Source organism: Petromyzon marinus, chromosome 35, assembly GCF_048934315.1.
Source record: "Petromyzon marinus isolate PM22_M1 ecotype Great Lakes invasive population chromosome 35, UKy_Petmar_22M1.pri1.0, whole genome shotgun sequence".
In the NCBI taxonomy this organism is placed as follows: Eukaryota; Metazoa; Chordata; class Hyperoartia; order Petromyzontiformes; family Petromyzontidae; genus Petromyzon; species Petromyzon marinus.
Genome location: NC_133701.1, coordinates 13,802,970 through 13,826,687, shown reverse-complemented (window position 1 = coordinate 13,826,687; position 23,718 = coordinate 13,802,970). Strand labels below are relative to the sequence as shown.

The window sequence follows — 23,718 nt, the reverse complement described above, 5'->3', positions numbered from 1 at the left end:
TGTACTCCTTAAAAACCAATAACTCTACTGGAGGGGATGGTGGGGGTGGCCCAGGCACCCGCGTGTGGTCCCGCTCAGCCCTGGCCCCAACGGCTGGGGCTATCACGGCGCGATATTCACGACCGTGATGTTACCGTGAGAGAGAACACGGCGACACAAACGACCAGAGCCGACGTTTTCACGTGTCCAATTTTTGGGGTTTTTGAAGACGTTCAATGCATCTGAAAAAGTCAAGAGTCAAATATCGCTTGACGCGCGATATTTGTGAAAGCAATGGGAGAAGCCGGCTACCAACGACGGGCGTCGAGTTCGGGAGCGCGGTACGGCCAACGCTCTCTTTTCCTTTTTTATTTGAATGTCCAAGCGCAAGCGCGCGTGTTTGTTTTTTTATCGAGAGAGTCGCATCTTTAAGCAATCAGCGCTGTAGGGAGGGACGCGCCGGGCGGCCGCTCCGCACCCCTCCGCTTCACTCCGCGCGTTCCGCCTCGGCACAACGGAGAGCGAGGGGGGCCCCTGCAGTCTCCGCGGGGCTCTCGCGCTAGGGGGACGATGGCAACAACGGCCGCAGCGGCGGCCGCAGCGGCGGCGGCGTAATCTGTGAAACCCAAGCACCTCCCCACTTCACGTGCCGCAGGACCTTGCCACAAAACTTATACGATCCGGCGGGACATTTGCCAACAATGTTAGTGTGCGCACTCATTACGATTAGCAAAGCTATAAACGCGTTTGACATCCTGAACCCGTGGGAGAGCGGCACCATCTGCCGCTCTTGCTCTGCTTTCATGAGGCACCTATGTTCTCCCCCCCCACCCACCTCTGCCCCCGACCAGCACTGCTCTGGATCCTGACCGCTCTGACATTTTAACCCCGAGCGGGGTTCCCACATCCCTGAAGGGAGCGCGCACGACGAGGGCAACATCCAGAGCCGTGGCAACTCGGTCACTGTTGCAGCTTCCGGTCGAACATGGGCAGCAGGCGGCCTCGACCGGCCAGCGCGTGGCCGTGCTGCCCCGCTTGGAGTGGGCTCCCGAGCCCCCCGCCGAATCCGAGCCCGCCGCCGCCGCTCAAATTACACTCCGCGTCCCAGCTGCGCATCTTGCCAAAACCGTTTCGTCTGAAACAGTTCGGGGAAAAAAGTGCTTTTTCTCCGAGCATATCGGCTCGTCGGGATTCGGCGTGCAAATGACGTGGCCGCTCGAAGGAGCCACGTGGCGCCGCGGGCACTTTCGGCGCTCCACGCGGTCGCTCCACCTGGCAAGGAAGGTCAACCCTGAGAGCGGCCGGGAGCGCCCCGGGTGAGCTGTCAATCGACGGCGACGCTAGCGGCTCATCAGCGCTCGTGCTGCATTGCCGTCGCTGCCCTCGCCGCCCCCCCCGGCGTATTTAGAAAACGCTACGGCGACAACCGCGGCGATGTGCGTCCCACGACAACGCTGGCTCCTCCGGATTTTGATCAGCCACTTAACCCAGTTCGCCGCCATGCAGCTCGGTAACGGAGGGGCACGAAACGGCGCGAGCTGTAAGCGATACACGGGGCACCGCGCGACTCCCGGGTGGATGCACCCTGGGCGTACGAGACCACGAGACTTGACCTTTACAGGGTTAAGTAATCATCATTAGGAGTGACAATGTGGCTCAAGGCGCTTTTCCCCAATTCATTGATTTGCGATCGAGTAGCGAGGCGCCAAATACCTGCCATGGGAGCGATCACAATGTGTCAGTGGGCCCCCTTTCCGTAGTGCCAGAAGACAATCCGGATTGTGACGAGCCAAGGGGGGGTTGCGCTGCATGCGCGCGTGCGTGCGTTCAAACCCATTGTCACAAATCTCCGAGTATGGTGAAAAAGACAATTCCCGAGCGCAGGTTTTCCGACTTCTCAGGGTCCCGCTGCGCAGCATCGTTCACAATGGGGCGGATTGTCCCGGCGGCACGCGCATCAACGGCTTCACGCGGCTTAGGATTGAGGATCGAGCGCGCCGCATGCACCACCCCCACCGACCCCACCCCCACCGACCACCCCCCCCGCCGTCGGTCGGTCTCACGTCGCCACGGCCGCTCCCGGCCAAACGGTTCCGCTGCTACGTCACGACGCGCACGGAGGCCGTGCCAGGCGCAACTGCGAGACAATCGGGAGTATAAAGCGCAGCGGGAAGCGATACGCACGCTCGCGTTTGTGCGGGCGGGATTTATTGCCGTGTTTATCGGCGGCACTCCGCGAATCCCGACCACCACCCCCCCGCCACGGCCGTGACAAACGCATCCTCTGATTATTCTCATCGCTGAGACGCGTCTGGCAGTGCCGGGAGCTGGCGTGCACGCCTGCGCCGGCGCGCACCCCTGCGCGGCTCCTGTCGCCACGATTAGGGCACTGCGCTGATTGCACGGAGCCACCACTCTGTTGAATCAAGAGAGTTTTTGTTGTTACGAGACAAAGGGGAAAGGGCTCTTTAACATCGAGACGTTTCCTGCAGTAGCGACGTGTTATTGGGAAATGTGGTCACGATGTGACGATCGTAGCATGAGGCGTGGTGTGTGTACACATGCGCGTGTGTGCGCGTGTGTACGTATGTGGGGAGCGGTAGCGTAACGGTTAGCGTGTTGCACTATGAACCTGGCGATCCGAGTTCCATTCCCGCTCATGGCCAACATCAGTGACGATTATCTGAATTGGTCCTGGGCCTCCTCTTGGTCGATTCAGCCTCAAATAAGTACCTGATGTGGTGTGTAAATATCATAACTTAGGGAGACAAAGGCGACCAGGCAAGGTGTTGGCGCACCCACCCCCTCGTGTGCCGTTCCGGCCTTCATAGGTGCTCGCTAACAGCACTTGCGCCAAGTCTGTTCAAGCTGTACGGCGGAATTTGGCCTCTGTATGAATGCACGTATGATTGCACGTATGATTGTACATATGAATGTACGTATGAATGTACGTATGTGTGCGTTCGTCTGTGTGCAATGCGATCAAAGTTGAGCAAAAAAAAGCTAATCTCTAGGTAGGCACCAGGAAGCTTAGTGTGAAGTCACAAATACTCCGACCTCCAACAACTAAACATCACACAGCCTCATCCTCTACAACCACCACCACCACACAGCCTCATCCTCTACAACCACCACCACCACACAGCCTCATCCTCTACAACCACCACCACCACACAGCCTCATCCTCTACAACCACCACCACACAGCCTCATTCCTCTACAACCACCACCACCACACAACCTCATTCCTCTACAACCACCACCACCACCACACAGCCTCATCCTCTACAACCACTACCACCACCACCACCACCACACAGCCTCATCCTCTACAACCACCACCACCACCACACAGCCTCATCCTCTACAACCACCACCACCACCACCACACAGCCTCATCCTCTACAACCACTACCACCACCACCACACAGCCTCATCCTCTACAATCACCACCACCACCACCACACAGCCTCATCCTCTACAACCACCACCACCACACAGCCTTATCCTCTACAACCACCACCACCACACAGCCTCATCCTCTACAACCACCACCACCACACAGCCTCATCCTCTACAACCACCACCACCACCACACAGCCTCATTCTCTACAACCACCACCACCACACAGCCTCATTCCTCTACAACCACCACCACCACACAGCCTCATCCTCTACAACCACCACCACCACCACACAGCCTCATCCTCTACAATCACCACCACCACCACCACCACCACACAACCTCATTCCTCTACAACCACCACCACCACACAGCCTCATCCTCTACAACCACCACCACCACCACACAGCCTCATCCTCTACAACCACCACCACCACACAGCCTCATCCTCTACAATCACCACCACCACCACCACACAGCCTCATTCCTCTACAACTACCACCACCACCACACAGCCTCATCCTCTACAACCACTACCACCACCACCACCACCACACAGCCTCATCCTCTACAACCACCACCACACAGCCTCATCCTCTACAACCACCACCACCACCACACAGCATCATCCTCTACAACCACCACCACCACACAGCCTCATTCCTCTACAACCGCCACCACCACACAGCCTCATCCTCTACAACCACCACCACCACCACACAGCCTCATTCCTCTACAACCACCACCACCACACAGCCTCATTCCTCTACAACCACCACCACCACACAGCCTCATCCTCTACAACCACCACCACCACCACACAGCCTCATCCTCTACAACCACCACCACCACCACACAGCCTCATCCTCTACAACCACCACCACCACACAGCCTCATCCTCTACAACCACCACCACCACCACACAGCCTCATCCTCTACAACCACCACCACCACCACACAGCCTCATTCCTCTACAACCACCAGCACCACACAGCCTCATTCCTCTACAACCACCACCACCACACAGCCTCATCCTCTACAACCACCACACAGCCTCATCCTCTACAAACACCACCACCACACCGCCTCATTCCTCTTCAACCCAATATTATCCTTAAATATTTACCCAATCAAGCTTTACCAAGTCTCAAATACATAGGATACTCATTATTTTTAATTTTACCAGGTAAAAAGTCCATTCAGCTATACAACCTCTTTTTCATAAGCAACCTGGCAACAAATGATAGCTCAATGAAGTGGCTTATCACGTGGAAATGTATAGCCACCAAATACTCTAAATGCATATTTGTAAATGCGGAGGAATAACCAGAGGACCTGGAGAAAAATCCACGCGACCACAGGGAGAGAGACACGCAAACTCCAAATATACATGAGGAGTCAGGCTCGGGATAGAATCCACAACCTCCTGTATACCAGGCCAGGTAGTTAACATCTCCTAGCCAGCGCGACACTGGAGGATCCTGCATTGGGATGTTTCGCCAAATTACATCACTTGGTGTTGCAATGTGGGAGGGTGGAAACTGGAGAACTCGGAGAATTCCTGGCCGTCAAGGGGTGACACTGAGCACTGCCTGCTGACCTCCTCGCAGCCCCACGCCTACAGCACCTGGCAAGCCTTGGTGGGTCGCCTATTCAGCTCCTAACCCAGCTCAACCCTTGCTCAGATCTCCTGAGAGAGATCTAATGGCGTGCATTTCGGGTGATGTGGCCGTAGGCGTGGCGAGGGAGCCACCCCGACCGCACATGATCGCTGCTTAACGTCCGGCAGTTCACCACCAGCATTGGTTCATGCGAGCCTGACTCTGCTGATGAGACACGGTGTGTCAACACACTGTCCAGAGTTTTTGCTTGTGTCGAACCAATGCTACTATAAGTATTCAATCCCAGAAGATCGTGTGGCTGAAGGGATGTTTAAACAATCACTGCGTAGCCAGTTTGCTACTTGTATTCCCCAACCGCGACCCCAATGGCGATAGCAGCGCGTCATAGCGCGTAGCGGTCGTAGGGACATAGAGGGAGCGATAGTGTTATTCACGGTCAGGCGTGCACTCCTCTCCCGTCCCGTCCACCGTTTGGCTCGCACCTAGGCCGTAAGGACCCCCCGCAACCACCGGCAAATAAAATAAATCACTCTCGTCGCTTGCACAACGGCGACGCGGAATCGCCGGGCAGCCGCGGTTTATTTGCCGTGCCGACGACGCGCTGTGGCGATAGCGCGCAGGTGTGTGTGGACAAGAACGTGAGCACGCGTGCTTGTGCTTGTGTACGTGCGTTTGTGTGCACTCTGCGCTCGTGTGCCTGTGCGCGCGCGTGAAGTGCTAGTGCGGCGGTCGGCTCTATCAACCCGGTGACACGAGTTCGATTCCCGGTGACGAATATCTGCACCGGTCTTGGGCCTTTGCTAGGTCAACCAGTGCGGTGTGTAAACATTAGCTTCTGGGAAACAACGGCGGTACTGGCCACCCACTTTCTCGTGAGCCGTGCCAGCCTTAATAGGTGCTCGCTAACAGCACTTGCCCCAACAGTCTGTTCAAAGGCTACACCGGGACCTTTGCCTTTGCTGGGCACGAGCACGAGTGCGTGTACGTATGCAGAGAGCGTGCCGGTAGTGCGCGCACACACACACGCTATTAAGCGGCCCGGTCCCATCTCCTTCAAGCCAATTTCCCCGGGAGTGGCTGGCACTGATAAGGATGCTTATCTGTCTTTTAAACAAATTGACTGGAACTTATCAACGGGGGGGGGGGGGGGGGGTGTAGCTGAGTCAATTATGAAGTCGAGAGGCTGAGGACAAAGTGAACGTCTGCGTTGAGCTGAGGGGGCGGGGGAGGAACGAAAAAAATGGAAAACCAAATGGAAAGAAAACTCAACTGTTTTCTCAGCCCGTCTCACGAGCCAGCACCCGGCACGCCGGCCCGAATTCTTGAAAATGTTTTCACAAACCCCGCAAAGTCCCAAACGTCAATGTGAAGATTCTGTAGCATCCAACCGTGACTCGGGAGGGGGGGGGGGCAGCAGACACCCCCCCCCCCCCCAATAACCAGCAAAATTGAACCAAATACATCACCCGCTCTGTTTGGACAGCGCGAAAAGCGAGTCAGTGGCACCGGCTGGTGGGAACCGCGGCGCGAGCGCGGGACGACGGAGGAGGAGGAGCGGCGGTGCTGAGTGATTTGAACCCTGTGCCGTGCACGCGGTCCCTAGCCAGGGAGAGGCCCCCCGAGCGCGGCGCTCTGCTCCAAATTAAGCCGGCAAAATTTGGGAGGTGATTTGACGGTCGACTGAAGTCCGCCAGATTTTAATGAAGCCGTGCGGTGGAGAAACGCCGTTGTTTTTTAGTGTCACGCAAGCACGAGCGCCGCCCGGTGATTACAGTCCCAAGCCCGCTACCAGAAACCCGACGCTCTCGTTCATGAAAACAAAAATCGTGGCTATTAGCAGTTCGGTGGGCCAGGGATTTGAGGGGCGACCCTTTTTGCGTTGCCGTTGGGAGGTTCCTATCGCGTTACCTCATCAGCCACGAACACGACTTGCCCTCCCCGTCTCCTTTCCCCCCCATCCCCATCCTACCAGGCAAAGCCCACCTAGGTATTAACTTATTTTTCAGAAGCGACCTGGCCACAAATGAAAGCTCAGCAAAGTGGCCCATCATTTGGACATTGATAGCAGCAAAGTTTACAGTGGAGCCACGTACGAGGAGTCACCGCACAGGGGCCTCGCTCCACGCTGCCTGGAGGCGCCCCCCACCCCCCATCTCCACCCAGACCTCGCTCCATGGAGGGGTTTGACCGTCGCTCAGCACTTGTGGAGTGACGGCTCCTCGAGTGCTGAGCGGCGCTCAATGATTCACCGGCCTAGATGCAAACTCGGGTACAACTCCCAACTGGACGCGCTTCACTGCAGCGCCAGCGCCTGGCCACCGCTGGCGCCGACACTGCGCACCAAGAGCCCCCGGGGCAACCGGCGCCGTGGGTGGGGGAACGGTGCTGTGGGAACGGTGCCAGGGACGGGGGAACGGTGCCGTGGGTGGGGGAACGGTGCCGTGGGAATGGTGCCGGGGGCGGGGGAATGGTGCCGGGGACGGGGGAATGGTGCTGGGGACGGTGGGAGGCAGGCGAGCACGAGTAGGGCCCGACAGTGAGCACTAACAAACGTTGATTTACGACCTTGCAGCAGGCTCCCCCTGCCGCGAATGAAGATGAAGAAACGATTTAGAAACTCCACGAGAGCTCGGCAGTAAACAGCGACACGCGGGCCGAGCGGCCGTCGGGACGCGCAAGGGGCACACGGGCCACGGGGGGTCGCAAGGGTTTGATGGTGGCTCTCAAGCTTGGTCCGACTGAACATCGACGCCCGCGGCCTCCCGATACGGTAACGCCGAGCGTGTGGAGGCCGCGACGGCGACATCCCGGGCCTAAATTTCGATTTAAAGCTTTCGTGACTGCAGGGATTCATCTTCTTGGTTCTTTCGGTAAAGTCACATAGAATGGAAACAAAGTAATAAAAATAAAACATAATAAAATAAAACAAAATTCTCACGACGTTTCGGCCACAACACAAGTAGCCTTCTTCAGGTGAAGGAACAGAACTGTCGGGACGACAGCGCTTCCATGAACGCTGCTAAGATTCGTAGCGTCTTTTAAGCTAGGTGAGAGAAGTGAAGCGCCTTGACAAAGGAGTTTACATATCAAACAGGAGAATTTAGCATTGAATTAGCTGAGGGACTGGCTTGTAACTGGTCACAGAAATAGCTATGTTAAAGTCAAAGCCTACACATCCACAGAAGCATTTAGTATATGGACGCTAAAGGGCTGCAACTACCCAACTATCATAGAGTAAACCGATGTGAAAAAACTAAGTCTAAATTACATCAATATAATAAATGGACTCAATATATTCTTCAATAAGCTGAGCTATTAACACAAAACAACTGGGTATACACTATACTATATAATGAATACCATATAGTAAACCAATCAAAAACGAAAATATAAACTACCTCAATGTTATCAATATATACTCTCCAATCAGCTGAGCCACCAGACGTCAGTTTATTGGGAAAAACATTGAAAAGAAAATTAGTACAGAGACATGCACACTAACACACGCACGCACTAACACACGCGCACGCTGACACAGGCGCGTGCGCATACACACTCGGCTACAACGACAGAGGTCCCCCATCTAGCCTTAACAGACTGTTGGGGCAAGTGCACCTATGAAGGCCGGCACACCGCACTAGGGGGTGGATGGCCAGCACCGTGCCCCGGCCGCCTTTGTCTCCCTATTAGAAATATTGATGCTGAGTCGACCTAGGGGAGGGCCAGGACCGGTTCAGAAAATCGTCACTGGTTTTGGCCATGAGTGGGAATGTCGCCGGGTTTGTAGCTCAGATACACATATAGAAATTCATTTACGTGGTCACAAACATACAATCACATACCGTCACACACGCAGCCACACACACCCGGAGTCACACCCTATACATACACAGTCACACGTATATGGTCACACACAATTACAACAGTTACATACACACCCATTCACACATGCACCCACACACACACACTGTCAAACGCATTGTCGCACACGGTCACTCATGCGCACAGAGGCTCACACGCGCACGATCACGCACACATAAGCACGCACACACACACAAGCACGCTAACACGCGCACACAGGAGGAGCGGCGCGCACACACACGGGGACGGCCGCATGGCACTCTGTGCCAGCAGCAGGGATCACGCTGCGGCGGAGGAGGAACGCCATTTGCGTTCTTGTGGTTCGGGTGATTAAGTGCGGTCCGCATCAGCCGGGTTTCTCCCGCGCCCTGCCAAGGAGCGACGCGCATTCCAAAGTAATAGAGGTTTTTTTTTGTTTTCATCTCAAAATAACCGATCACGTTACCTGAGAGCTGTCGCTCAGAGCCGAGCTCGCCAAAGCCATTTTCCCCCCACCTCCCTCCCCTTTCTGGGCAAATGAAATAAATAAAATGGGACGGCTGCCGCTTTGTCGCGGCAGCACGGGGAGGGAGAAAAAAAGCAAAGCTTCCTCTGAAAATGGAAAATGTTTACACAGATTCGCCAGCGGCCCGAGACCCACGCAGGAATTTGAACGCAACAATCGCTGCGGCTCCGCGAGCCGTGGCGGCCGGGCCCCTCCGCCTCCTCCTCTGCCATGGCCGCGCTCGCCTTTCACTCCACGCCGTTTAAAAGCAGCCGCGCTCCGCGGTGCGGAACGGCGTCCCGCTCGCCGGGGGGGGCCGCCGCGCGCTGCCGCCCCATCACGGCGTCCCCGCGACTCTTTCCACTCCCCGGTCCACGAGCGAGCGAGCTTGTTTCTCTTTCCGCTACACCGGGAGGCCATTGTCGCGTGAGCATCGGACGCGCGCAAAAGTGAGCGAGCAAGCGGAGTGGCGGAAGAGCGTTGGATGAGGGAGGGTGCGCGGATCCCTCGCCCCCCCCCCCCCAGGGTTGAAGGCGGTTGTGGCGGCAGCAGCGCGTCGCTAAAGCGGGTCCTAGCAAGGGGCCCCCAACACCTCCCAGTGCCGCGCAGTAAACGCTTCTTGTTCGTGAAGCAATTGGGGCCTTCTGAAGCGTTACGCGTGCGGCCGCTCGGGTTGCGCAGGCCAAGCACGGCGAGGGGGGGGGGGGGCTGACGAGATTGAAAGTGACTCGGCCGCGGCGGTCGGCATATGGGATCACTCTGTGCATCGCCAAACATTTCTGAGCATCTTTCAAACAACAAGCAAAGCGCAAAGCTAAACATCACGTGTGTGTAGCCCCGTTGCGATCGCACAAAGGTGACCCACGAGGTCCGGGGCCCCCGGGCCCGCCTGCTCGGCCGCACTCCGCTGACAACGCGCCGCATGACCTCCCGCACCGCTGCCCGTGCTGACGATGGCCTCTCGCTGCTTTCTGCGGGCCGCCCCCCCTCCCCCCCTCCCCCACCTGCACCCCCCCACCCCACCGGCCCCCGTACCCGGCTCCGACACACGTGGTCTAAAAGGGCTCCGAGGTCACTTCATTCAAACGGCTTTTGAACGCTCGCAAAGCCCAAGCATGTGGCATTGAGAAACGCTGGGAACACCGGCGAGCGCTGTTCTCATACGGCGTGCGCTTTCTCTGCTAGCGCTGCTCTCCTTCTCTCTCTCTCTCCTGGTCTCTCGCTCTCTCTCGAGGCCTGCTAGGTGCAACACAATACGTGTTTGGGTTTATACAGCGTCTAAATGCTGTACCCGCATGTCAAGACACTGTGCGCAACAAACAGAGGGAGTGTTTATTCTTCATCGACAAAGGCAGACTGGGTCATTGGCGGTGGAGTAGAGGAGGATCTTGAGCTGAAACTTTGAGCAGGGGAAGGGACTCGACAGCATGTGTGGCTGGGGCACAGGGAGTCCCAGACCATGGGGGCAACAGAGCAGAATGAGCAACCTTCCACTGAACAAAGGTCGACTGGAGGCTTTGACAGAAAGTCTTGGTTGCTTGAGCTGACAGTGCGTGGAGGGGGAGTAGAGTGAGATGAGGGGAGAGGTAGGAGAGTGAATGGAAGGTAGTAGAGTGAGCTGAGAGGGGACAGGTAGGAGAGTCATTGGAGGGGGAATAGAGTGAGATGAGAGGGAAGCGGTAGGAGCGTGCGTGGATGATCTCAATTCGGGTAACTGTGTGATCTTGAAATTGATCTAGGATTGTATTGGGAGCCAGTGGAGGGACGGGAGCATTGTGGTGATGTCGTTTTTGTTGTGGGTGTGGATGAGAAGCCTTGCAGCGGCATTTTGAAGCTCGGCATCAGTGACCACTGCAAGGCTTTGGCCACCCTAGGCCAGTGCGGTGTCAAGAGTTCAGGAGGTCAAGCCAAGTTTATTTGTGCTTGCTCAAGGTGGAGTCTTTACCGACTGTGAACATTTAGCCAAACAGGAGGATAGACTCTCTCTCCAGTCTCACAGGTGTACTCTGTCTGCTTCTGTGTTATCACTTTTCTCCTCTGGTCTCTATCTCGGCTGTGGCTGTCGGCTATGCAATTAATGCCCCCTCTCTCTCTCGCTCTTGCTCAATCACCCATCCGCCTGTCCGCCCACCCGCTCGCCCGCTCACTCACCATCTTCTCACTGTACACGACGCTGCGCAGCCAGCGGAAATCGTGCGGCTTGAAGCCGGCGAAGACGAACAGCGAGTCGGCCTCGTACTTGCGCGGGTCCTGGATGGCGCCCTCGGGGTAGGTGATGCGCATGGTTGTGCGCGCGCCCACGTCGCGCTCGAACCCACGCACCGGAGCGTTGTTCAGCCTGAGGGCGGGCGGCGGCACAACAAAGCACTGTGGTTGTGGTGGTAGTGTCCGTGATGGTTGGTGGAGGAGGTGCCCACAATTGGGATGGTGGTGGTGAAGGTGCTGGTGGTGAAAGTGCTGGTGGTGATGGTAGTGGTGTTGGTGAAAGTGGTCAAGGTGTTGTGGGAGGTGGTGAAGGTGTTGTGGTGCAAGTAGTGACAGTAGTGAGGGTGTTCATGGTGGTGGTGTTTCACATAAGGGTGGTCGTTGTGGTGATGTTCGCAATCTTGGTGTATTGGTGGTGGTGCCCCTGAGGTGGTGGCAGTGTCCATGTGGTGGTGGATCAGCAGGAGACTTGATGATGAAAACATTAGACTCGGTCTCCGGGCGACGGACCCCGCACTGTGAAATGCGAAGCGATGCCGACACCGCTCTACATTCAGTCGTCAGCAGTTCCCCTCTCGGGGGGGGGGGGGGGGGGGGGGCGGCAGCTCGCTCAATAATCGGGGGAGACCCGGGAAGTGCACAGAGGTGACGCGGAGCCCAGAAAGCGCCGCGGGCCTCTGGCTCCGCTCACCGCAACGCTACTTTCGAAGCCGAGACCCGCGGCACTGCAACCCACCGAATGATGAAGTCGTACTCGTCGATCCGGGCGCCCAGCGACTTGTTGAAGAGGATTCCGCCGCTCCCCACGATCACGCAGCGCCTGCACGCGCTGCACCGCCACGCGTGCGCGGTCGGGGAGGGGGTCGCAGGTTAACGTCGCACGCGGGGAAAATCTGTTCGGGCCTCTCTTGCGCTCCCGTGGACGCGCCGGCCCCGTCGGGGGCGAGCGAGCTGCGGCGCGGACACCGCGCAGGAAACATTTCGAACGCGACGCCGGGAGAGGTCGGCGCCGCGTTGCAGAACGTCAACGCTGTCGCACGGTGTGAACCGAATGCCTCGGTAACAGCGCCACATTGACCGCAGGGGAGGACATGTGATCTCTCGGCGCAAGGTGGCCTTAGTAACCTGGAGGGGGGAGTGCTGGGACTTGGGGGTGGGGGCGCGGAGACCAGCGGTCTGTATTGGGGGGGTCGCCATACAGGCGCTGTGGGCCAACCTCGAAGCTAAAACAAAACAACCGAGTCTGGTCACAAAGGTTTCGCGGTAAACTCTGCATTTGGCTTCGAGTCCAGTGGTTTAGGATTCTTTAGAAAAAAAATACTGAGGTTTGTTAACATCGCGCCACTTGCGCTTGAAATGCGCCGGCCTCAGAATTCACCGCCGAGAACGCGTGGGGGCCCGATCCCGCGCTCGTTAGCAGCACATGTGCGCCCCCGCAAACCTGGCTGCCCCGTCAGACCTCGCCGGGCCCACGCTCCGCTCACCTCTGCAAGTGGAGAGGCAGGTCCGACTCTTTCGTCTTCGCCAAGATTTCGTTGACGATCTTTTCTGTAAGGACAAGGCAGGGCCGTCGTTAGGAACTCCGTCGTGAGGAATTCGAGCGGCCGCCAGCGGCGAGACGAGCACGGGCCACGCGGCGCTCGCGGTCTCGGCGCGCTCGCAATCACCACGACGTGCCGCTCTGCGCCGACATTCGTCGGGCGGGATGGCGAGCGGCGTGGAGGTGAGCAACGCAGCCGGAGCGGCGTTTACCTGCGAGCTTTCAACACCCCACGCGCATGCATCGTCGTTTAGAACGTCGGTCAATTGATCCAAACAGAGGGTACAGGGAGGCCGATCGAAAACGATGGCGAGCGGCGGCGGTGGCGAGTCGCGATGCGAGAAGCCGATTGTGTCGGATTGAAAGGCCGAGCCAGTGCCGTTCCACACACCCGGGGGGGGGGGGGGGGAGGGGTATGTAGCGGTGGCGCGTTTTCACCACGAAGGCTCATCCTGAATGACGGAACTGAACAACGTCTCCGTGCCATTCCCACCCCTCCCTCCTGGCTCCGCAGCCCATGCACCCGCCCGCCCGGCTGCCATCAGGACCCTTATCTCCAGACTCCACGGTGGATTTCCACGCCCGCCCCCCCAAAACAAACTCGCCGTATCGCGCGGCGCAGCCCAAACGCCAAGGGCCGTCACAAAAGCCGCCGCGCAATCAGGTGCCAACGCTCACGCCAGCCTCGCAAAGCCGCGACCCTCCGGCCGCGGCCGCCCCCATACCCCCCCTCCGCCATCATGGCCGGCGCTCCGCGCCACTGTAGGCGGGGTCGCCAAGGGAAGCGGTCGCCGGGCCTGCGGCCGGCCGGGGTTTACGGGCGCGATTGTCAGCGGGCTTGGCACGGTGCCACCTGCCGCCGGGGCTTGCGCGCGCACGTGTGTGCACGTGCATGTGTGCATAAGTGTGTACGTGCGTTTGGAGAGCAGTGACGCAGTGGAACCCGACCGCCCTAGTTTGATTCCCGCTCACGACCAACAACAATGGCGGATATTTGAACTGAACCTGGGCCTCCCCTATGTCCCCTTAAATGAGTACCTGGTACGGTGCATAAACATCACCACTGGGGAGACAAAGGTGGTCGGGCGCGGTGCTATGAAAGCCGTGCTGGCATTCACAGGCGCTCCCTAACAGCCCATGCCCCAAATGTCTGTGAAGGCCATAGGGGGGATTTGTTTTCATACATGTGTGTACATGCATGCATGTGTGTGCATGTCGATTCCTGCTCACGGCCACCAACATGAGTGACTTATCTGAACCGGTCTTGGGCCTCCCCTAGGTCAACTCAGCCTCAAATGAGTACCTGGTGCGGTGTGTATACATCGCCACTGGGGAGAAAAAGGCGGCTGGGCGTGGTGCTGGCCACCCACCGCCTTCGCGTGCCATGTCGGCCTTCATTAACAGCACTTGCCCCAACAGTCTGTATAGGCTATACGGGGGATCTTTGTACGTGCGTGGGTATGTGCGTGCATACGTATTTCGCCCCGGGTTTGACGAGCGACCACCGCTCCGATCGAGTGACCCTAAACGCCCGAGCCCAAGATCCCAGGCACGGCCGTGGCACTGCTCCGATCAAGTGACCCTAAATACCCGAGCCCACGATCCCAGGCAGAGCCACGTGTCTCGTCTCGTCAGGCATCCTGGGGTAGCACGGAGCGCAATAGAAGGCTGGCGGCAAAGTGCGGAGCGGGCGGTGTGGAGGGACGATCGCGTCGGAGATGCAGAACGAGGGGACGGACGCTACGAGGAACTGACGGGAAGTTGTCGGGGAGGTAGGTGGAGGTGTAGGCGCGACTCGCCACAGGTGGCTTGGCCGGGTTGATCAGGAAGACGATCGTTGACGGAAAAATGGAGAACGGAAAGCAGGAAGAGGAAGGACGCCGAAACGTACGCGGTCGAACGTATGCGGCATTCCGTGGGAAGATGCCGACAATAACAAATTGTGGAGAGCGTCCGTCACGCGGGACTCAAGCAGCGGCTGCGAGGGTGACACCGAGAGAGAGAGATCGACGATGGCCAGATGTAAGTAAAAAAAATATAGAGGATTAAGAAGCGCGCGTCAAAATCAAAGTTCACGAGATCGTGTGAAACCGCGGCCCCGGGGACGGAATCCATGCGGGCCACGGCGCTGAAAAATGGGGCCGCGGTATTAAAAATGGAAGCGGGAAACGATCCGAGACTCACCGTGCCATCACCCCGACCCCCGAGAAAGCGCTAATTCGTCTTACTGATGACTGTCAAAACAAGGGATTTTTTTTTAGAAATGTACTTGGCATTCCAATAAATATCTGTCTAACTGATAACTGTCAAAACACGATGTGCCAGCGACGTACATGGCCGTGCCATTAAACACAGAGCCCAGGGCGTAATTTTTCAATCCGGCCTGCCGTATATTTTTCTTCGTTGGTTATGATTTTAGGGAAAGAAAAAAATAGATTTAATTCCCGTTTGTGTCATGCTCTAAAAACCTGTCCTGTTTAAGACCTAAAACTAACACCACAGCAGTCCCAGTGGGCTCCACTCGGCGGTGGAAATCATCATCATCATCGTCGTCGGAGACGAGCAGAAAGCCACGGCACACAGCGATGTCTCTGAACCGCCACAACAACGGCCGCGCATCGCCCCGGGGGCATCCACCAGTGGTGTCCACCAGAGAAGTCCACCAGTGGTGTCCACCAGAGGTATCTCCAAGGGGTGTCCACCAGTGGTGTCCACCAGGCTTTTCCACCAGAGCCGTCCATCATTCACCGACACAGCCACCCCTCCACCACCCCCCACCCCACCACGTGCGTGAGAGGTTTCCTGGCCCTGGGCGACTGGACCACTCACGGTGCTGCTGGACTATTACCATTACTGAGCTCTCATTACTGAGCTATCATTACAGCTCTTAGGTGCCGGACACTTAGGTGCTGACATTTGGGGCCTGTGTGTTCAGCAAAAATGATTTAAAACACACGCACGCACGGCTACAATCCAAGACCACAGCCATAGCAACAGCTGGAACACGACACAGCCAAAACCGCAGCCCCAGCCACTACCCCATCCACAGCCACAGAAATGATTATAATCATCATCACAACTTCTACTACAGCAACAACAAGCTGAACCACGGTTACCACCACGACAGCAAACAGTCAAAGCCACAACCTGAACGACAGCTACAACCACAATCCCAGCCACAATCAATCTCAGCTACAATCTCAGCCACAATCCCAGCCACGACCACAATCCCAGCCACGACCACAATCCCAGCCACGACCACAATCCCAGCCACGACCACAATCCCAACCACGACCACAATCTCAGCCACGACCACAATCCGACCACAATCCCAACCACGATCACAATCCCAACCACGATCACAATCCCAGGCACGACCACAATCCCAGCCACGACCACAATCCCAGGCACGACCACAATCCCAGCCACGACCACAATCTCAGCCACAACCAAAATTCCAACCACGACCACAAACCCAAGCCACGACCACAATCTCAGCCACGACCACAATCCCAACCACGACCACAATCCCAACCACGACCACAATCCCAACCACGACCACATCCCAGCCACAACCACAATCCCAGCCACGACCACATCCCAGCCACGACGTGGCAGCCAAGGCACGGGGGGGGGGGGGGGGGGTGTGGGGATTTACCAACCGGAAGCAATTCCTATGCTCAGTGGGCACACGTGGAGCCGCGAGTGTGGAGCTGCGCACGCAAACTTGCGGCATTCGCTTACAGTCCGGGGATACGACAGCTTCCATCGTCACAGAGCAAGCCAAACGGTGCAGGTGAGACAAACGAGCACCGAGAAGCAATGAAGCGTGCTCGTGTACAGCCCTCCGTCCATCCACTGCCAATGACAACCGCCTACCCATCGCCAACCACGACCTCACCAATGCTCCTCGCCGCCAACTCAAGTCCCGATCCCACCTCTGGGATCGCACTGCTGCTGTCACCCTCTAAGACTCTCACCAAAATCCGGAATGCTGGCAAACAGACAAAACTCTTGGCCGGTTTCAACGTTCAATGTCTCATCAGCAGAGTCAGGCTTGACTGAACCAATGCTGGTGAATAGCCAGACGTGTAGAGGCAGCAAGGACCCCTAACCCTGTGAGATATTGGTCCTAGTTTGACACACAACTCTATAAAAATACCCAGCGCAAAGTAATCAATCAATACAAATGCCTGAGTCTTGGCCTTGGCTCACAGAACCACAGCCAGCGGGCCTACACTGTCGCCTTGTTTGTTATTTGTATTTCCTAAACGAGGGAGGGGATGGGGCAGGAAAGGGAGGCGAAGGGATGGTTGGACCAACCTTGGCCGCGGAGCCCGAAGGGCGGGGAAAAGTCTCGGAGTCTCCCCCACCTCTTGAAGCTCCTGTCCAGGAACATGGGCGCCACGCGGACAAACCTGCAGGACACAGGGTCACGTGACACAGACACGCGGTCACGTGACGCAGACACAGGGTCACGTGGCGCAGACACAGAGTCACATGACACACACATGCTCACATGACACAGACACATGATCACATGACACACCCGAGAGCAATCTCAGGTGACACACAGAGAGCGACCCGTGACACAGACTCCCATGGCACATACAAATCCGCGATTTCGCGTCACGCGGTCTTCGCGTGACGCGGTCTTCGCGTGACACGGACCGGATCTCTCGCGACACAGGCGGGGAATCATGTGACGGGGTGTCAATGACAAACAGGATCTAATGTGACGGAGGGACGGGATTTTGTGTAACGCAGATGCCCGCGACACACTCAGGACCCCCGTGTGATACAGACGGTCTCGCGTGACACGCGGGCGTCTCCTGTGACGCGGAACAACAAAGGGCCCGCTTCGTTGCTCTCCCCCAAACCCCCGGCGGCAGAGGGCTCCATCTTTCAGTGCCGTCGCCGGCACGAGGATTGACGGCGGGGCAGGTGTGGGGGAAGTGGGCGCCCGTTTCTCACGGATTCCAGCGCCGCCACCGCCACAACCGCCACAGCCACCACTGCCACGGCGGCCCCCCCGGCTCGGTGTCATGTTTAACGAGTTCGCCTTTTGGCCCAAAACGGCACTCGGCGGGCGCATGTGGCGGCATCGACAGGTGCTCGCGACGGTGGGGACGGCAGCTTTCCGGAAAACAAAACAAAACGTATCGTCAGGGAAAAACTCGATGGCAGAAGAAGAGACGTTGATCAGGAGCGGGGGATCTCCGGTGCCAATGCTCGAGGGGCAGGAGTTGCGGGGCCGCGCGAGCGAGCGACCGGGCCCAGCGCAGGATTGGCAAAAGCGGCAAACGGCTGCCGCTCCCCCAGCCTTGCCACCCGGCGAAACAAACGCCGAACGAAACCTGACGGGGCATTTCAACCAGAGATCTGCGCCGGCGTCGCTCGTGATTACAGGCAGGAGGGCGCATTCCCGTCCCACCCGGTTTGGTAGGCACCAGCGACGTGTTATGGGGGTCTCTGTCCGCTTCCGAAAACGAACCTGGCACTCGTCCTGAGACGAATCTTTTACTAGCGGTAAAGATATGGAGGCCGCGAGCAGCCCACCCGCGTGCGCCAGCATCTGGCTGGCTGGCGGACGTCCGAGCACAAGTTGGGCGCGCTCGTAAAAATCGTCTCGGAGCTGGACTCGCCCGCCAGATGAACGTGGGGCCAAGGGAGGGAGGGAGGAGTGCCAGGTTCGTTTTCGGAGGGAGGGAGGGAGGGAGGGGCCACCCGCCGCGAGCTTGCGGTGCAGCCACCGGCGCCCGTGATCCGAACTCGGCATTATCTCCCTCATGGATTGCGAAACCGGCCACATCGCCGACGTCAAAACCGCTTCGACATCGAGTGGCTGACGGTTGAGCTCCAGAATGTTAAGCCTTCACCGGGCGTGGACGCACTTCCCAGCGATCATTAATTGGGAAGCCGCGGGTCACGAGTCTGCCTTGCCCCGTTAATATTGTAAAAACCGTCCACCTTTGACCGCTGCAGTGATTGGACTCCACCCTTCAAACCCAATCAGCGGAGTCGCGTTGGAGGCAGCACGGCCAAGGATCCCTTAAGCTGACCAGAAACATGATTTATCCGGCTGTGTTTTAATTACTATTATGCAGGTAGCAGGAGAAGGGAGAGGAGGAGGCAGAGGAGGAAAAGCCAGTATTTCACTAAAGCAGGGCTCACCGAGTAAGACAGAACCCCTCGGCCGACAGACATGAGCGAACAAAAGCGAGCGGCGATGATGGCGACCCTAGAGACCGGTGCCGCAGCGCAGCACAACCACGCCATCAGGAAATCTCATTGGACGTTCGGGGCACGTCCGACAGGGACGACCGCGTGCGTCTGTCGACAAGTGTGAAGGCCGTGACGGAAAGCTTTCGCGATCTGACATCCCCCGCTGCAGAAGATTAAGATGTCAACGATAAGGCCGCCGCCGTCCTGATTAGCACAACAAGGGGCGGGTGGCACGCAGGGGGAGGGGGGAGTGTGGCGGGGATGCTGGAAAGACGGGGCATGAGTGGGGGGGGGGTGTGGGGGGATGGGGGGGCGGGGTGCGGGCCAGACGCTGCCCGTTATGCGGCCGTACGAGCCAGGAATAGCCGCGCGCGCTCTGAGAAGAGGCGATCGTTGTCACACGTCCCCCCTGACCTCATCCGCGCACAGGTTTGACACGCGTGCCAACGGACGAGCCGCCGCACGCGCGCACCGTGGCACTGCGTCTTTTTTATATGGCTGCCGCTGCTGTCGATGGAGAGCAGCAGCTGTGACGCTACGCTGAGGTGGTGGCGGGGTGGCGAATCGTCGCTGTGATGATGCTGTGAGCCTGGCACGAATTGACACTGTCGCGTCTTCAACCGCGTAACTTGTAAATAATCATGAGCATCGCCGGGAGAATATGACTTTCTGGGAGTGTGGTCTTCCAATACAAACGTCTGGAAGTTCAGCGGCAATGGATCAAGCTGAGACACTGAATGTCAAAACCGGGTCCAGAGTTTGCTTGGGTTGAAACAATGCTGCTGAAATTATGCTGCTGACGGAATGTGTAAAACATACTTTCTTGCTTTGTTCCTTCGAGGGATGGATGTGACGGAGGCCAATTGTCTGCTCATTACTGTCGCAATTTTTTTGCCCGAGTCTTCCTTTCGCTATTTACACCCCGAGAGATATTCCCACCATATCATCGTCATCGTGCCACGATTGGTAAAGGCGAGCCCACGCCAGCTCTGGAAATACGGAAAGCCCCCTTTCAACGATATGAAGCTGAACTGTTCCACTCTGGCCCCGATGAACGTCTCGGAACACGTATCACGCCGTGCGATGTGTCAGACAATGGTTGCGGAAGATAACGTCACAGAACCACATCTGAGGTCCCTTTACCCAGGTGCTCTTCACCCACACCAGATGCGCGCACGAGCTACTGCCTTTTAAAGCAAAGTTATTCATCCGCCTGGAAATCACCACATCCAGATCTGATATTGGTCACTGGGAAAACACCATCACCAACGACTCACTGAACTCGAGGAGCTGGTTTGACCACAGGCGCTTGAAACCTCTCAATGTTGCTGGTGGCTCAGTGCTCTGACCCGGTAGCGTAGTGCTTAGCAGTACGAACCCGGTGACCCAAGTTCAATTCCCGCTCACGGCCAACACCAATGACGATTATCTGAACCGGTCATAGGTCGACTCAGCCTCAAATGAGTACCTGGTGCGATGTCAGTTTAACACGTAGGTTTTCGCGACCAATAGCATCCATAAGAGAGGGTTTTTTTTGGGTTAGATCGTGTAAATATATAAATGTGTCGTTAAAATACGCTACCACCCGACACAGCCAACTAGTAAGGGTTGTAACGTAAACAGAACGTGGCCAATTCGTCACAAGTACAGCACACCGGTGTGTTGGAGAGCCAAGCAGCAACATTTACAATCTGAGTACGACGTTTGCCAGCAATTACAACTAGCTTCATCGGGCCAGATTTGTGGAGAAGTCCACCTGTTTCGTTATTTATATAGAGGCGTAGATGTGGTGACCACACTTTTGCGCTCTTGCGCTAAGTGGGGGGGGGGGGGATTAATGAGTCAACGTACATTATGCATGTGCATTAAGCCCTTTGATCTTGTCCTTCCTGTCCATTGTGTGTATTAAAATAGCCTACCAACTGTAGTCCCTATTGAAGTATGGTGACCTGTATAGGCATGCATTTAAATAATGTATTATTTGATGATTCGCTTCCACGCAGCACTCAGGCGGTAGCTATCCGAACGGTTAAAATAATTTTTAGTTACTTAAATTTCGATAGATTATCTAATTATTCTTGGCCAGTAGTAGCTAGTTTTGCACAGAACTTATAAAATCAATTGAGTGTCCTTGTTGGCACGCGTGTTCTGCTTACTGCTGACAGTTGCATTTGGGAGAATTTAATATATCTCTGCTGTTATTTTAGTATCGTGCTGATAATTCGTCCTGTTTGCCCAACATAACATTTACCACACGTGCAGTAAATCCTGTACACAGCTTCTGTTGATAGCTTCGGTAATACATATTTTGTACCAGATATTAAATTCTGTATTTTATGTACCGTGCCAAATCTGACTCGGATGTTTTGTTTTTCCAAACATCTGGCTAGTTTATCAGTTACTCCCATAATGTACGGTATTTTGATCGTTTTAATTACTTGGGCAGGTTCAATGCTCATGTTATTTGATTTGGTTTTGGCATTCAATGCCCTCTTGATTTGTGCATCATTTACAGCGCTTCTTTAACATGTTGAATTTGACTACTCAGACTGTTACCATCTGACACTTTCTTAGCTCGATGAATGAGCGTCTTGATAAGAGCAGATTTTTGTACGGGGTGATGGTGTGACTGCATTCAGATAGGCGTCAGTATGCGTTTCCTTTTGGTAAACTCTGTGTGATATTTTACCATTTCAACTCCGTCCGTGCAGAATATCCATTGGCGATGTGTAAATGAGGAGACAAAGGCGGCTGAGCGTGGTGTTGACCATCTACCCCCTCGTATGCCATGCCGGCCTTCATAAGTGCTCACTAACAGTACTTGCCCCAACAATCTTTTAAGGCTATACGGGGGACCTTTGTATTTGACCCCTGAGTTAAGGAGCGGTGGCACAGTGGTTAGCGCACCGTGCTACGAACCTGGCAACCCAAGTTCAATTCCCACTCACGACATCAACAGTGGCGAATATTTGAACCGGTCCCACCACCTCATGCGCCGTGGTGCTCATAAACGATCTGTTCAGGCTATCTGGGGGGACCTTTGTCTTTGTTTGACCCCTGAACCACCTGGTTACTCTCGCTTCCAAATAGAGATCAAGTTCAAGCTGAACAGGCACTAAAACCAACGCCAAGTGAACAGTCTCCTCATTGTGAAGGAGCGGGATTGCGTGTGGATGCTTCCTCTCCTCGCCCGCAACACTCTCATCCCATAGTTTCAGTTCCGGGATGTGGTCCACTGAGCTCTGTCGGAGCCCAGGGTGATCGTGCCGGACGCTGCAGGAACAGTTGCAAGCCAAGTCAAAGTGCTCAAACTGCCATTAGGGCTGCGCTCATCTCATGTTTACAGCCCTGGAGCCAGTAGTGGAAATTCCCAATTCCCATGGCAGGGATGAGTCAATGCATAGGACAATTATCGGGGACCCCACAAAGCGGTCATCATTTTATCAACCCCGGAGGGAGGGATGATGGGCTGAGTCAACCGCCCCCAACCAGAACTTGAACTCACAGCCTTCTGAATGCGAGCCGCTCGCTCTAGCGCTGGGCAGCCACCTGACTGAGCGAAAATACGAAATCTCCCTCTGTGGTAATGAACATCCAGGCCCACAGTTGAAACCTGGGGACCCCTTCCTGGGAAGCAGCCTGAGCCCGATGGAATTCGAGGGGGGCCAAGGAGCAGCGGGAGGTCACGGGCCCCGGCTCACTCGCTCGCTCGCTCCAGGAAGCAGCGGGCACGCAAAGAGGGCAGCCGGCGCTGCCCAGTGAAGCTCGACAAAGCCGCATGCCGCTGACGCAGCCCCGCCATGCCACGCGTGACCCCGAGAGGGGCCGCACGCCGTTACCGGCAGAGGGAACAAAATCGGGCCGGGTGAGCAGCCTCGCTCCCTCGCTGGCTCGCCCGTCCCGTCACCGCCTGTTGTGAAAGGTGAAGGGATTTGGAAGCTTAGGCTAAAACGCTTCGCTGTCGTCTGCGCTGCCTTCAAGGCGCAAGCTTTAGGGGCTGAACCGGCAAAAATCCTCCTGCGACTAAAATAAACAAATAGCGAGCGGCCAAGAGAGAGAGCGCGCGCATATACACGTTACGCAAACGCACACGCCGTGCAAGCCGCACAGAGGAGCTCGCGTGTGCAGCACACACACGCGTAACGTGCGCACGCTTTGTGCACGTGCAGAACACTCGCTCACTCACTGGCTCAGTCTCCTCCTCATCATTCTTCTATCGCTACTACCATGGTTACTGTGTTCCATGAACCTCAATAATTGATTCCTCCTGCTATGTTGAGAGCTCGGTCTACCAGACACCGACTGTTTCGTCTCATCCACCACACTCATCCGTACCGTGTTCAACGACCAAACTGCAGGTCACGACAACACACACCAATCACTAATCGACCACTCACTCA

At 56.4% G+C, this 23,718-nt stretch overlaps 1 protein-coding gene across 5 annotated transcripts in view; it reads right to left on the bottom strand.

Annotated features, from left to right (window-relative positions):
* Positions 1–23,718, bottom strand: part of LOC116957755 (CMP-N-acetylneuraminate-beta-1,4-galactoside alpha-2,3-sialyltransferase-like) — a 131,508-nt gene that overhangs the window by 83,699 nt on the left and 24,091 nt on the right. For all 5 annotated transcript variants that reach the window (XM_076071950.1, XM_076071951.1, XM_076071952.1 and 2 more), the window contains 4 exons: positions 17,417–17,511; positions 13,038–13,101; positions 12,290–12,382; positions 11,500–11,686 (listed from right to left, as the gene is read on the bottom strand). In XM_076071950.1, coding sequence (XP_075928065.1) covers positions 11,500–11,686; positions 12,290–12,382; positions 13,038–13,101; positions 17,417–17,511 — 439 coding nt within the window. The remainder of the gene's footprint in view (positions 1–11,499; positions 11,687–12,289; positions 12,383–13,037; positions 13,102–17,416; positions 17,512–23,718) is intronic.